Consider the following 14,768-nt stretch of genomic DNA (forward strand, 5'->3'; position numbering starts at 1 on the left):
TTTTGTTTTCTTATTGCTGATGCTAGAACCTCCAACACTATGGTAAACAACAGCGGTGAGAGTGGACATCCCTGTCGTGTTCCAGATCTCAGGAGGAAAGCTCTCAGTTTTTCCCCATTGAGGATGATATTACCTATGGGCTTCTCATAAATGGCTTTTATGATGTTTAAGTATGTTCCTTCTATCCCAACTTTCTTGAGAGTTTTATTAAGAAGTGATGCTGAATTTTGTCAAATGCTTTTTCTGCATCGATTGACAGGATCATATGGTTCTTATCTTTTCTTTTGTTAAGGTGATATATCACATTGATTGATTTGCAAATATTGAACCAGCTCTGCAGCCAGGGATGAATCCCACTTGATCATGGTGAATAATTCTTTTTATATGCTGTTGAATTTGATTTGTTAGTATCTTGTTGAGAATTTTTGCATCCATGTTCATCAGAGATATTGGCCTTTAGTTCTCTCTTTTTGCTGGGTCTCTGGTTTGGGAATCAAAGTATGTTTGCATCATAGAATGAGTCTGGAAGTTTTCCTTCCCTTTCTATTTTTTGGAAAAGCTTGAGAAGGATAGGTATTATCTCTGCTTTAAATGTCTGCTAGAATTCTGCAGGGAAGCCATCTGGTCCTGGCCTCTTATTTGTTGGGAGATTTTTGGTAACTGATTCAATTTCTTCACTGGTTATGGGTCTGTTCAAATTTTCTATTTCTTTCTATTTGAGTTTTGTAAGTGTGTGGGTGCTTAGGAATTTGTCTATTTCTTCCAGGTTGTCCAGTTTGTTGGCATATAATCTTTCATAGTATTCCCTGATAATTGCTTGTATTTCTGAGAGATTGGTTGCAATAATTCCATTATCATTCATGATTTTATCTATTTGGGTCATCTCCCTTTTCTTTTTGAGAAGCCTGGCTAGAGGTTTATCTATTTTGTCTATTTTTTCAAAAAACCAACTCTTGGTTTCGTTGATCTGCTCTACAGTTTTTTTAGATTCTATATTGTTTATTTCTGCTCTGATCTTTATTATTTCTCTTCTTCTGCTGGGTTTGGGGTGTCTTTGCTGTTCTGCTTCTATTTGCTTTAGGTGTGCTGTTAGATTTTGTATTTGGGATTTTTCTTGTTTCTTGAGAAAGGCCTGCATTGCGATGTATTTTCCACTCAGGACTGCCTTTTCTGCATCCCAAAGCATTTGGATTGTTGTATTTTCATTTTCATGTTTTCCATATATTGTTTAATTTCTTCTCTAATTACCTGGTTGACCCATTCATTTTTTAGTAGGGCATTCCTTAATCTCCATGTTTTTGGAGGTTTTCCAGACTTTTTCCTGTGGTTGATTTCAAGTTTCATAGCATTGTGGTCTGAAAGTGTGCATGGTATGATCTCAATTCTTTTATACTTATGAAGGGCTGTTTTGTGACCCAGTATGTGATCTATCTTGGAGGATGTTTCATGTGCACTCGAGAAGAAAGTATATTCTGTTGCTTTGGGATGCAGAGTTCTAAATATATCTGTCAAGTCCATCTGATCCAATGTATCATTCAGGGCCCTAGTTTCTTTATTGATCCTGTGTCTAGATGATCTATCCATTGTTGTAAGTGGGGTATTAAAGTCCCCTGCAGTTACCACATTCTTATCAACAAGGTTGCTTATGTTTGTGAGTAATTGTTTTATATATTTGGGGACTCCCGTATTCGGCGCATAGACATTTATAATTGTTAGCTCTTCCTGATGGATAGACACTGTAATTATTATATAATGCCCTTCTTCATCTCTTGTTACAGCCTTTAATTTAAAGTCTAGTTTGTCTGATATAAGTATGTCTACTCCAGCTTTCTTTTGACTTCCAGTAGCATGATAGATAGTTCTCCATCCCCTCACTTTCAATCTGAAGGTGTCCTCAGGCCTAAAATGAGACTCTTGTAGACAGCAAGTAGATTGGTCTTTTTTTTTTTTTTTAATCCATTCTGATACCCTATGTCTTGTGGTTGGAGCATTTAGTCCATTTACATTCAGTGTTATTATTGAAAGATGTGGGTTTAGAGTCATTGTGATGTCTGTAGGTTTCATGATTGTAGTGATGTCTCTGGTACTTTATAGTCCTTGCAACAATTCACTCACAGAGTCCCCTTTAGGATCTCTTGTAGGGCTGGTTTACTGGTGATGAATTCCTTCAGTTTTTGCTTGTTTGGGAGAACCTTTATCTCTACTTCTATTCTGAATGACAGACTTGCTGGGTAAAAGATTCTTGGCTGCATATTTTTCCTGTTCATCACATTGAAGATTTCCTGCCATTCCTTTCTGGCCTGCCAAGTTTCAGTAGATAGGTCTGCCACTCCTCTTATGTGTCTACCTTTGTATGTTAGGGCCTGTTTATCCCTAGCTGCTTTCAGAATTCTCTCTTTATCATTGTATTTTGCCAGTTTCACCCTGATATGTCATGCAGAAGATCAATTCAAGTTACGTCTGAAGGGAGTTCTCTGTTCCCTCTTTGATATCAATGCCTGTTTCTTTCCCCAGATCAGGAACTTCTCAGCTATGATTTGTTCAAGTACACCTTCAACCCCTTTCCCTCTCTTCTTCTTCTTCTGGAATTCCTATGATAGGGATATTATTCTGTTTGATTGCATCACTTAGTTCTCTAATTCTCCCCTCATACTCCTGGATTTTTTTTATCTCTCTTTTTCTCAGCTTCCCCTTTTTCCATAATTTTATCTTCTAATTCACCTATTCTCTCCTCTGCCTCTTCAATCCGTGCTATGGCCACCTCCATTTTATTTTGCACCTCATTTATAGCATTTTTTAATTCCTCATGACTATTTTTTAGTCCCTTGATCTCTGTAGCAATAGATTCTCTGCTGTTCTCTATACTTTTTTTCAAGCCCAGCTATTAATTTTATGAGTATTATTCTAAGTTCTTGTTCTGTTATATTTCTTAAATCAGTTTTGATCAATTTTTTAGCTGTTGCTACTTCCTGGAGTTTCTTTTGAGGATAATTCTTCCATTTTGTCCTTTGGATAGTCCCTGTGGTAGCTCCAACTTGAAGGGAACTTCCCCTGTGCTGTCTGGAGTAACTTGAGTTGGTGAGTGGGGCCGCAGTCAGACCTGATGTCTGCCCCTAGCCCACCACTGGGGCCACTGTCAGACTGGTGTGTACCTTATTTTCCCCTATCCCAGGGGCAGGACTCACTGTGGAGTGGCGTGGCCCCTGTCTGGCTGCTTGCACATTGCTAGGCTTGTGGTGCTGCTTAGATGGGATTTGGCCAAGGGCATATTAGACTGGGTGGATCCACAAGTTGCACAGGGGAGGGTGGGGCAGGCTTAGCTAGATTTGCCCTTTGTGGTCCTCTGTGGGAGGGACCCTGCAGCACTGGGAGGGAGGCATGCCCATCGGAGGCATGGATCCACAGAAGCACAGCATTGGGCGTTTGCAGTGTGCAAGCAAGTTCAGTGATGGGAACTGGGTCCCTTTAGAATTACGGTTGGGGGATGGGATAGGGAAATGGCACTTGCCAGTGCCTTTGTTCCCCTGCTGAGCTCTGTCCTTCTGGGGCTCAACAACTCTCCCTGCCAGTGTCCTCTCACCCTCCCCACTCTCTGAGAGCAGAGCCGTTGACTTTTAACATTCCAGATGTTAAGTCCTGCTGGCTGTCATAACTCACAGAATCCGGCCTCTTCTCTCTGCAAACCAGACTTCAGGGGCTCTGCCTTGTCCAGTGGGATGCCCCTCCACTGCCCTAGCTCCCTCCCGCCAGTCCGTGTAACACCACCTTTCTGCCCTTCCTACCTTCTTCAGTAGGCCTCTTGTCTACGCTTGGCTCCAGAGATTCCATTCTGCTAGTCTTCTGGCGGTTTTCTGGGTTATCTAGGCCAATGTGGGTGGAATCTAAGTGATCAGCAAGACGCAGTGAGCCCAGCATCCTCCTATACCAATATCTTTGCCAATCTTGTATGGCTTTTTAAAAATCAATGGGTATGTTCCAAATATTGTTGGCTCTATTTAAAGTTTAATTGGCTATCCCAGTACATTTGTTTCATGTGGATCTCTCACTGAGAAGTAGAGAATTCTATCTTTTAGTTTCAAAATAAGATGTGGAAATTCTTCTTCTATCCCCACTACAAAGAAATATTTACACTGTGTCTACAAATATTGTAATTTATTTAAATGAACTACATGAAAGCTAATAGCAACCTCTCTATGTCTTCCCAGAAGAGTTAACTGGAGTACATGGGCCAACAGAATCTAACATCACTGACGGAGTTCATTCTTATGGGAGTCACAAGGCAGCCTGAGCTACAGGTTCCCCTTTTTGGGGTCTTCCTTATCATCTATACAGTCACAGTGGTGGGCAACCTGGGCATGATCATCTTGACCCAGGTGGACTCCCGCCTACATACACCTATGTATTTTTTTATCAAACATCTGGCTTTCATTGATCTTGGTAATTCTACTGTCATTTGTCCCAAGATGCTGGTAAATTTTGTTGTGGATCAAAATGCCATTTCTTATTATGCATGTGCCACACAGTTGGCTTTCTTCCTTATGTTCATCATTAGTGAATTTTTCATCTTGTCGGCCATGGCCTATGACCGCTATTTGGCCATCTGTAACCCTCTGCTCTACAATGTTACTATGTCCCAGAGACTTTGTCACATGCTAGTGGGCATTCCATACCTCTACAGTACCTTTCAGGCTCTAATGTTCACTATTAAGATTTTTACATTGACCTTCTGTGGTTCTAATGTCATCAGTCATTTCTATTGTGATGATGTTGCCTTGTTACTTATGCTCTGCTCAAATGCACAAGACATAGAATTGTTGATCATACTATTTTCAGCACTTAATTTGATCTCTTCCTTGATGGTAGTCCTTGTGTCTTATATACTAATTCTGATATCCATATTTCAAATGCATTCTGCAGAGGGTAGGAAAAAAGCTTTCTCCACGTGTGGGTCTCATTTGACAGTGGTGATTGTGTTCTATGGGTCTCTACTATTTATGTACATGCAGCCCAAATCTGCCCACTCCTTTGATACTGATAAAATGGCTTCTGTGTTTTACACATTAGTGATCCCCATGCTTAACCCCTTGATCTACAGCTTAAGAAACAAAGAGGTAAAAAATGCCTTCCGCAGGGTCTTTAAGAATCAGCGCAAACTTTGTATCTAATATTCAACATGGAATAATGTTCTAATAAACAATGATAAAGGCAAATGTCACTTGATAATGTATCTAATTCTTTTTGACTCCAGAACAAAGACTAATTATCATGTACAAAGCAATCTCTTCTATTTAACCAATATACTTATATATATTCAGTTCATATTTTGGATCTTAATTAAATGCACTCACCCAAAACATTCCTTGCTTTTGATTCAAAGTTTATTTTAGTTATCCCATAGAACTTTACATTATTCCCACTGGAAACCTTATTAAATGCTGCATCAGTAAAATAAGTGTGTGTTTGTTTCTTTCAAGTTTTTTTTTGGGGGGGAGCAAAGGGGATGGGGGTAGGTATCTTCACAATCTTATTTACTCTGTATTTTCTGAACCCACAACAAAGTATAAACAAAGTGAATCTTTTGCAGATAATGTATAGTTGGATCATGATTTCTTAAAAATCAATTCCCCCAATTCCTACCTTTGGAGAATTGAATTTATTTACATTTAAATTAATTACATTACAAGGTCTTCTTGAGTTTATGGCTCAACACTAACTTAGAAATGTTTATAGTGAAAGTACACAAGTGATTAAAAGAATGAGCATGGAATTATGAGCTAAACAATTCCAGGGTCACATAAGGCAGGAAGACATGAAAATTTCTGAAAGCCAGAGTGTAGAATCCATGTTTAACACCTAGGCATCCAGTAGAGATCTGAGGTAAAAACTACTTCAGATCCTGTTCGTATAGTTTGAAAACAAATCTCAAAAAAAGCCAAGTAATACTTGTTTATAACATTATGAACATTGTTTAACAGTGTTTATAACTTAGCATTATCTTAGGAAGATAAAAAATACATAGTCTTCATTAACAGACAATTCACAATATTCAGCATCCAATCACAAGTACTAGATATGAGTGAAGGCATGTGAAGAAAGAAACATGTGATCCTACCCAGGAAATAATTAAAATAGGATCTAAAATGACAGTGATGATAGAATTACCAGGCAAGGACTTTATAACATATTAAACATATGAAAACATATGCTCAATGTATTGAAAAATTTAATAAAAACACTCACCTTTTGAGGACACAAATGAAAGATTAAAGATGACCAAAGGGAACTTCTATAAATTAAAATACAATATTACACGCAAACACACATAAAAGTACACACATACAAAAGTAACAACAGCTGAAAAAGAAATAACTTCACTTAAGCATATCACAATAGAGGCTACCCAAAATGAAGCCAGAGGGAAAACAAAAATTAAATAAACACTTTGAAAATTGTCTAAGTGATCTCCAGAACAATAACAAGCGGTATACTATACATTTAAATGTAGGTCTAAGAAGAAAAAAGAGAGAATGTGGAACAGAAAACCCATTGCAAGAGATGTTGGCCAGAATGTTTTTTTTTCCAAGTTCATTAGAAAACATTAACTACAATCCCAAAGATTTAAGAAGCTAAAAATAGTCTAAGCAGGGTAAACAGAAAGGAAAGTATACCCACATTACAATCAAATTTCCAAAACCCAATGATAATGAGAAATCCTTAAAAACAGAGACGAAAGATACTTCATGAACAGGGAAAGAAAAGATTTACCACTGATGCATTGGCAGAAACAATATAAGTCACAAAACATTGCCTTATGTTAGCCCATAATTATATATCTAGGAACAGTATATTTGGATAATGGATGCTGTACTATCCAATATCGCATTATCTTTTTCTAGGAAGTCATTCTTTCATTTACCCTTGCATAGTTGTGTGTGTGTGTGTGTGTGTGTGTGTGTGTGTGTGTATGAGAGAGAGAGAGAGAGAGAGAGTATGTGTGTAATATAACTAATATGTGCATGAACTGAAATGCTGAGCATATTTATGATTCCCAGTGTTCAATGATATTGTGTAATTTATTCAGTTAGACACCCATACAAAACACTTCTGATCTTTCTCAATGGGATACTCCAGGAATAATTTCAGAGACCCATGGTACTCTCGCTCAAGTAATTACACGCATTTTTTTTTAACTCTGGAGTCGGATTAAAACTTTAACAGAATGAGTCTCAAGAGGGCAGGGAAATGTTTAAATACATTCTGCAGCAACCAGTGAAGATTAAAACAATAGGAAGTCGAAGTTGATTCTCCAGTAAGGTAAGTAGAAAACACTGGTCTTGGAAAATGTCAGGACGTACAGCTTAAACTGGGTCATCACCAAAGTCTTGAAGAGCATTATGCTCTGCAAAATTGCTTTTTCCTTTGCAATATACTTTTCTGCCATCAATAGGATTAATGTGTAGGACAGATCTATTATATACTCTCTGGTACTCTGAGCTGTGCTATTAGATCACCTTTGTTGTCAAATAACTTAACTGCTTTTGTCGTTTGTTTTAACAAGAATCTTCCTGTATCCTTATTTACCTCATGTTCCCCTTGTTCAACTATTCATTTCCTACTGACTCAGGGTGACCTTAATAGAGAGAAAGACTCCTATTGTGTTTATGAGAATATATTCTGAAGACAGAATAACTTTTTTTTTTTAATTTTGACCCCACCACTTATTATCTGAGTGACCTTAGTTAAGTCATTTCCTTGACATTTACATGGATACGGTCCTACCATCGATTTTCTAGAATTACTGTATGCATCATATGAGTTAATCTATGTAAAGTGCTCAGAAAAGTGTCGGGCACGTAATGAGTTCTCCATCAGTGCTTGATATCCATTTGTATTCTTCTTTCCACTGGGCCTCTTTAGATGTATCTCCATGAAGAATTCATAAATAATTAGATTGGCCAAATCCCTTTTAGTGCAAAAGGAGTCTATGATTGGAGGATCGTTAGTATAGGTGATTCGCCAGGCAGAAATACCAGATGTGGCAAACGTGGACGTGATACAAATAACAATATTCTGAAATTAATATAGTACAGCATTAGATTTTGTAGAGGGTAAATAGACTGAGCAGTAATGTGAGAATATTGAAATATATATTTAATGTCAAAGGTTTCCTGAACATCACCTTTTGCATCACTCCATCAAACATTTGAAAAGTTTTTTTTAATGTCTTGTTATTTTAAACAGATATGATCATTATCAATGAGGTAAAGCTTAAGGTTGAGGTGTATATGTTTGTTTTCTGGGCTTCAGAATTTTAAAAAGCAAACATACAGGGGTGCCAAGTGGTTCAGTCAGTTAAGTGTCTGCCTTCAGCTCAGGTCATGAGCTCACCTTTCCTGAGTTCGATCCCCAAGTCAGGCTCTGTGCTGACAGCCTCAGAGCCTGCAGCCTGTTCAGATTCTGGGTCTCTCTCTCTCTCTCTCTCTGCCCCTCCCCCGCTCATGCTCTGTCTGCCTCTTTCAAAAATAAGTAAACATTGGGGTGCCTGGGTGGCTCAGTCAGTTGAGCATCTGACCTCGGCTCAGGTCATGATCTCAGGGTTTGTGAGTTTGAGCCCCAGGTCAGACTCTGTGCTGACAGCTCAGAGCCTGGAGCCTGCTTCAGATTCTGTGTCTCCCTCTCTTTCTGCCCCTCCCCTGCTCACGCTCTGTCTCTCTCCCCAAAATAAAAACATTAAACATTACGTTTAATAAAACATTAAAAACATTAAAAAATATTTGTAAAATTAATTAAATAAACATTAAAAAATTAAGTTTCCATCACTATGTGTTGTGTGTGGGTCTCAGTCTATCAAAGTGAAGCTATCAATTAGGAATGCCCGGGGACCCATGCTATTCTTGGTCTCAGAGAGGTGGGGGAAAGGACTTGGAGTTCTGCCTTGATTGGGGTCAAGGATGGGATGTCTGCAGTTTCATGGGTTTGCTCGTCATCGGTGAATTTAAAACCTAGGAGGCAGGAATTAAAGCTTGGGAAGGGAAATGCAGGGTACCTCCAGCAGTCGGCCCTCTAGGTCACCCAGGGCCTTCCAAAAGGGGGAATTCATGAGTGAGGTGGTCTGATCTTTCCCTAGTTGTGTACCTGGCAACGTGCTTATCTGAGAGGGATGTTTTTGAAATCAATGCCTTGGCAATCAAAAGCTTAATCTCAGAGATTTACGTTATAATACATTACAATTAAAAAAGCTGATTGTTAGGCATTTGCACTACAGTGTGAGTGTAGGTGTGTGTAGTTTGGGCCTGAGGGGAAGAGGAGTTTTCATTTATGTTTCAAGGTAAAGAGAGTATATCTCTATCTCATGCACAGTATTTTAAATTCTTCTAAAAGATAGCCTCTCAAATATAATACATAGTGATTTTGTACCTTACACAGGTTACCAAGATGAATCCTATGGAGAAACAGAATCATTCTGCAGTGATTGAGGTGACTGAATTTATTCTCCTGGGGATCACCAGCAATCCTGGGCTACAAGCACCTCTCCTCGCAATCTTCCTCATCATATATTTGATCACAGTGACAGGCAATCTGGGCATAGTTATCTTGACCCATTTGGACTCCAAGCTAAATACCCCCATGTACTTTTTCCTTAGACATCTGTCAATTACTGATCTTGGTTACTCCACTGTCATCGGCCCAAAAATGATGGTAAACTTTGTGGTGCACAAAAATACAATTTCCTACCATTGGTGTGCCACCCAGCTGGCAGTCTTTGAGATTTTCATCATCACCGAACTGTTCATTCTTTCAGCAATGGCCTATGATCGCTACGTAGCCATCTGCAAACCTCTCCTCTACGTGGTCATCATGGCAGAGAAGGTGCGTTGGGCGCTGGTCCTTATTCCTTATTTCTACAGCACATTTGTGTCGCTCTTTCTCACAATCAAATTATTTAAATTGTCCTTCTGTGGCTCTAACATTATCAGGTATTTTTACTGTGACTGCCTTCCTCTCATATCCATGCTCTGTTCAGACACACGTGAATTAGAATTGATCATTTTAAGTTTTTCAGGCTGTAATCTGCTCTCTTCCCTCTTGATTGTTCTTATATCCTACATGTTTATTCTTGTGGCCATCCTCAGAATGAACTCAACCGAGGGGAGATACAAAGCCTTCTCAACCTGTAGTTCCCACTTGACGGTGGTGGTCGTGTTCTATGGGACATTATTGTTTATTTACCTGCAGCCCAAATCCAGCCATACTTTTGATATTGATAAGATGGCCTCTGTGTTTTACACTTTGGTGATCCCTATGCTGAATCCATTGATCTACAGCTTAAGGAACAAAGAAGTAAAAGATGCTCTGAAGAGAATTTTAACCAACCGATGCAAAATTCCCACTTAATATCATACAGTTCAGTTGCAAAGGTGGGTCCAAAAGTCTTTGTTTAATGCTCTTCCAGTTCAATTATAGCATCAAAAAGTAGAAATGTTTTACCTGATTGATCGTGTTCCTCCTTTTTTGGACAAAACTCCTCCTATATCTTCCTGTATTCTTCTCCATCCCAATTGAATAAATGAATGAATTAATTAATTAATATTATAGCCAGATAATTTAAGTCCCAAGTTATGTCCAAGGTCATATTGGAGGTTGTAGGCAAATCATATTGAACTTGGGTTTGTAGAGGCTAAAAAAAATCTTAGTCAAAATGGAGTAAAACTTACCAGAAAATACTAATGTGTTTTTTATAGTAGTGATTTTGTATTGATGATAGGTAAGATTGTGTATGCTAGACAGGAGGCAAGAAAGTAAGTAAATGTGTGATTATAACACAACATGATCAAATAGTTTCAAGAATCTAGGCTAAATAAGAAATAAAGCATAACACTTCAGAATGATACTACCAGTTGGATTGAGTTCATATTTTCTACTTCAAGGGTACAGTGGTCATCTGGGAAGATTGTTTCATTAAGAACATGAGAAAAATATTGGCTGATTCTTGGTCCCCCTTGACAGGTCCTCACACTGTATAAGTAACTTTGATTTACCATAGGCTCCTGATAAGCTGATTTAGAATCAACAAACTCAAGATCAAGAAGTTATTTGGTCGTCTATCAAAATGACATCAAGATTTTGAAAAATCTATAGCAGTAATAGCAAAGATTAAAGATAATGAGGCTATTTTTTAAGTGTATTTATTTTTTTATATTTGAGAGAGAGAGAGAGAAAGAGAGAGACAGAGAGAGAGAGAGAGAGAGAGAGCGAGAGAGCGCATGAGTGAAGTTGGGGCAGAGAAAGAGGGAGAAAGAGCCCATCAGGCTCCATGCTCCTGATGCAGGTAGGGTTCAAACATAAACCATGAGGTTATGATCTGAGCCGAGATCAAGAGTAGGATGCTTAACTGACTGAGCCACCCAGGTGCCTCTGAGACATTCCTGTCTAGTCCCCTTCTTCAGCCTGTATATACAGTGACGCTTTTGCACGGACTATGCTAACGAGATGCTTCATTCACATTGTGCACTCACTCAGCAAATGGATGGACTCCTTACATTTTCGTATTATCTTTGTTATTTCATGGATATTTTTTAGACTTTTAAAATATGTACACAACCCGCTAGTGTTTGTTTCCATCTGCCCTAGTATTAAAAGTTAAAATTGTGGGAAATTAAATCAATATATGAACCTTGCCCTCCTTGTGCTAAATCCATGCATTTTGCTTATTTTTTCCTCCTTTAATGTATTGTAGTTTCTTTTGTTAAGAGAGTTGATCTCAAATTTTCTCACGACAAATAGAAAAAATATGTGAGGTGATGGATATGATAATTAGCCTGACGGTAGCGATCATTCCATGATACATTACAAATATCAAACCATTATGTTTTATACTTTAGTTTTATACAATGTTTTTATCTATTGTAATCTCAATAAAGCTAGACTTTTTAATTTTTTTAAATAAAGTGAACTGACTAAAATAAAACATAAATTCAATACAATAAAATGAACACAAAGTTGTGTTCTCTGATCATATCGATTTTGTTTACCATGTTGGCTTTGGATCTTATCCGTCAGCTTATTTGTTGTTATGAGCGCATTTTGTTTTCTAGCCTAACAGTTTATATTGTACTGCACAGTCCTTTTCATTTCCATTGGTATCCACAAAACAAAAAGTCAAATAATATTAATAGCTTTCTCCAATACCATCCATTATAGAAAGATATTTTAAAAAATCATAATTCACCATTCCTCTGCAACTTACTTTCCTTACTTGACAATTCATCATCAGCATCTTTCTTGGTCAATAACTGTTCAAAAACATTTTGAATATCAGCATACTGTGAAGTACTCATCAGTCACTTTCTCTTTGCCATTCCTTGATTGATGAACATTTGATTATTTGCAGCTTTTTATTTATTTAACCATTATTTTTAAAAAATCCCTAAAAAAATAGCCTTGTACTCAGGGCTTGATATTGCTATTGCTTCTTATTTCAGAGTAAATATTTAGGGTTTTTCACATTCTTTTAAAAAATTTTTTAAAAATACTTATTTAGTTTTGAGAGAGAACACGAGTAGAAGGGGCAGAGATGGATGGGGACACAGAATCTGAGGCAAGCTGCAGGCTCTGAGCTGTCAGCACAGAGCCCCATGTGGGGCTCGAACTCACAAACTGCGAGATCATGACCTGAGCCAAAGTGGGATGCTTAACCAGCTGAGCCATCCAGGAGCCCAGGGTTTTTTCACATTCTAATGATATGTTGGGTAAACATTTTATAAATATGCATAATAACTTGAAATAAAAAAAACACAGAAGAAAATTCCTATGCATTGTGATTTTACCAAAAGTATTTTTATTTTATTATTTTTTAAGAGATATGAACATTTACTGACTTATCATTTTCATTGTGTGATTGCATGATGATAAAATTGCAACATGTGACTAATAGGTGATTATTACTTTCAGATGATAATCAGGTGATTATTATCATCACTAGCTGATATTGTGAGCTATTTGATATTCTAGCTACATCAAGAATGGCTCTAAAACATTACCTTCTTTTCTCCAGGAAATTTATCACATTCCTGACTTCATTGGTTAGGGCTATTGTCCCTAATTGCCGCGAAGTACAGATTGTCATCATAATGATAATGATAAATAGTTTAGAAATAATGCAACCAGGGCGCCTGGGTGGTTCAGCTGGTTAAACGTCTGACTTGATTTCAGTTCAGATCATGATCTCAGGGTTCATGAGTTTGAGCCCCACATTGAGCTTTGCTCTGAAAGTGTGGAGCCTGCTTGGCATCCTTCCTCTCCCACTCCCTCTGCCCCCTCCCTGCTCATGTTGTAAATAAATAAATTAGTTAATTAATTAATTAAAAAAAAACAGAATGCTACCAACCTATATGAAAATCCTTTGGTATTTGTACACTCTCTTTTTCCCAAAGTTAGGACCTTTAGTTTTTCTTGTATTTTCACCCCATATCTAATTAATGGCTTCATGCATACAAGCTTTTAGTTTGGAAATTGGAATATATTTGTATCAATGATTAAATGGAATTAGTTACAAGCCCCTAATGTCTCAATTGCAAAGCTCATGCTCCAATTATTTCTAAAAGTCCTTGAGACTGATTTCCTACATGGAATGTACATTGATTTCTTGAATTCCTTTCCTATCACCTCTGTCTAAAAAACAAAAACAAAAAAACAAACAAAACAAAACAAAACAAAACAAAACAAGATATACTGTTTCTTGAAGGGGCTTTTGCAAACACTTAAAATTTCCCATATAGAACAGAAAGCCATTCTGGCTTCAAGAAACTGGAGAGAGTTGGCTCAAAAAAGAATGATCTGTTTTACTATGTTATCCTAAGTATCTAAGTAGTTCATCCCTTAACTTGACATCATAGGGTCAAGACAAAAGTACAACTTTTAACAAGACTCAATGTTAAGTTTGGGATCAAATTTTGATATGAAAATAATTTAATAACTGCTACCAAATGTGATCCTTTTCAGAGCAGAATGTTCTAAACCTAACCTCATGGTATGCAAGCTAGGTCCCGTGTATCTGGCTTTAGGTCTGCTTTTAATACAGTACACAAAAGATCCGGAATAGCTAAAACAATTTTTAAAAAAGAATGAAGTTGAAGAACTTACAATATTGATTTAAAGACCAACTATAAACCTGGAGTAATCGAGAGAATAGAGTGCCCCAAACATGTACACATACATATATGTTCAATTATCAGCTAAGAAACCAACGTGACTTAATAGGATCCAAGATATATTCTACAAATCAGTAACAAAAGACACTATGCAAAAACTGGCGAAAAAACTTAGAAAATACATTTCACAGAAGAAATATAAAAGGCCAATACACACATATAAAAAGTTGAACATCCTTAGTCGCCAGGGAAATGAAATTAAATAACTATGAGCTACCACTTGTCACCCACTAGGGTGGATAAAATTTAAAATAGTAGGTTGCCAAAGAATCACATATACAAAGAATCATACCAGCTGCTACGTTCAGCTCCTGAAATTATCATACGTTGCTGATTTGAAGGTACAAAGGTACTTCACTTTGGAAAATGGACTGGCAGTTTTATGTAAAGTTAAACATGTTACTCCCAGGAATTCTTTTCCTAGATGCTTACACGAGAGGAATAAAAAGATCTCCAGCAAAACAGGTGTATGTTAATGATACTGGTAACTTTACTCACGGCAGTACAAAATGGAAATATTTCAACTGTCCATCAATAGATAAAACATAAATCGTAGCA

At 37.4% G+C, this 14,768-nt stretch overlaps 2 protein-coding genes across 3 annotated transcripts in view; both read left to right on the forward strand.

The window, feature by feature from the left end:
• The window catches only part of LOC101083451 (olfactory receptor 8K1), a 52,519-nt gene extending 41,365 nt beyond the window's left edge, over window positions 1-11,154 (forward strand). For both annotated transcript variants that reach the window (XM_023239839.2, XM_023239840.2), the window contains exon 2: window positions 9,427-11,154. In XM_023239839.2, coding sequence (XP_023095607.2) covers window positions 9,436-10,395 — 960 coding nt within the window. In that variant the 5' untranslated portion in view covers window positions 9,427-9,435 and the 3' untranslated portion in view covers window positions 10,396-11,154. The remainder of the gene's footprint in view (window positions 1-9,426) is intronic.
• On the forward strand, window positions 4,221-5,402 carry LOC111556222 (olfactory receptor 8K5). Its single transcript, XM_023239841.2, has one exon. The coding sequence runs from the start codon at window positions 4,224-4,226 to the stop codon at window positions 5,163-5,165; it is 942 nt and encodes a 313-aa protein (XP_023095609.1). The 5' UTR covers window positions 4,221-4,223; the 3' UTR covers window positions 5,166-5,402.
• Window positions 11,155-14,768: the final 3,614 nt, after the last annotated feature.

This window comes from Felis catus, chromosome D1 (assembly GCF_018350175.1).
Source record: "Felis catus isolate Fca126 chromosome D1, F.catus_Fca126_mat1.0, whole genome shotgun sequence".
NCBI classification, from domain to species: domain Eukaryota; kingdom Metazoa; phylum Chordata; class Mammalia; order Carnivora; family Felidae; genus Felis; species Felis catus.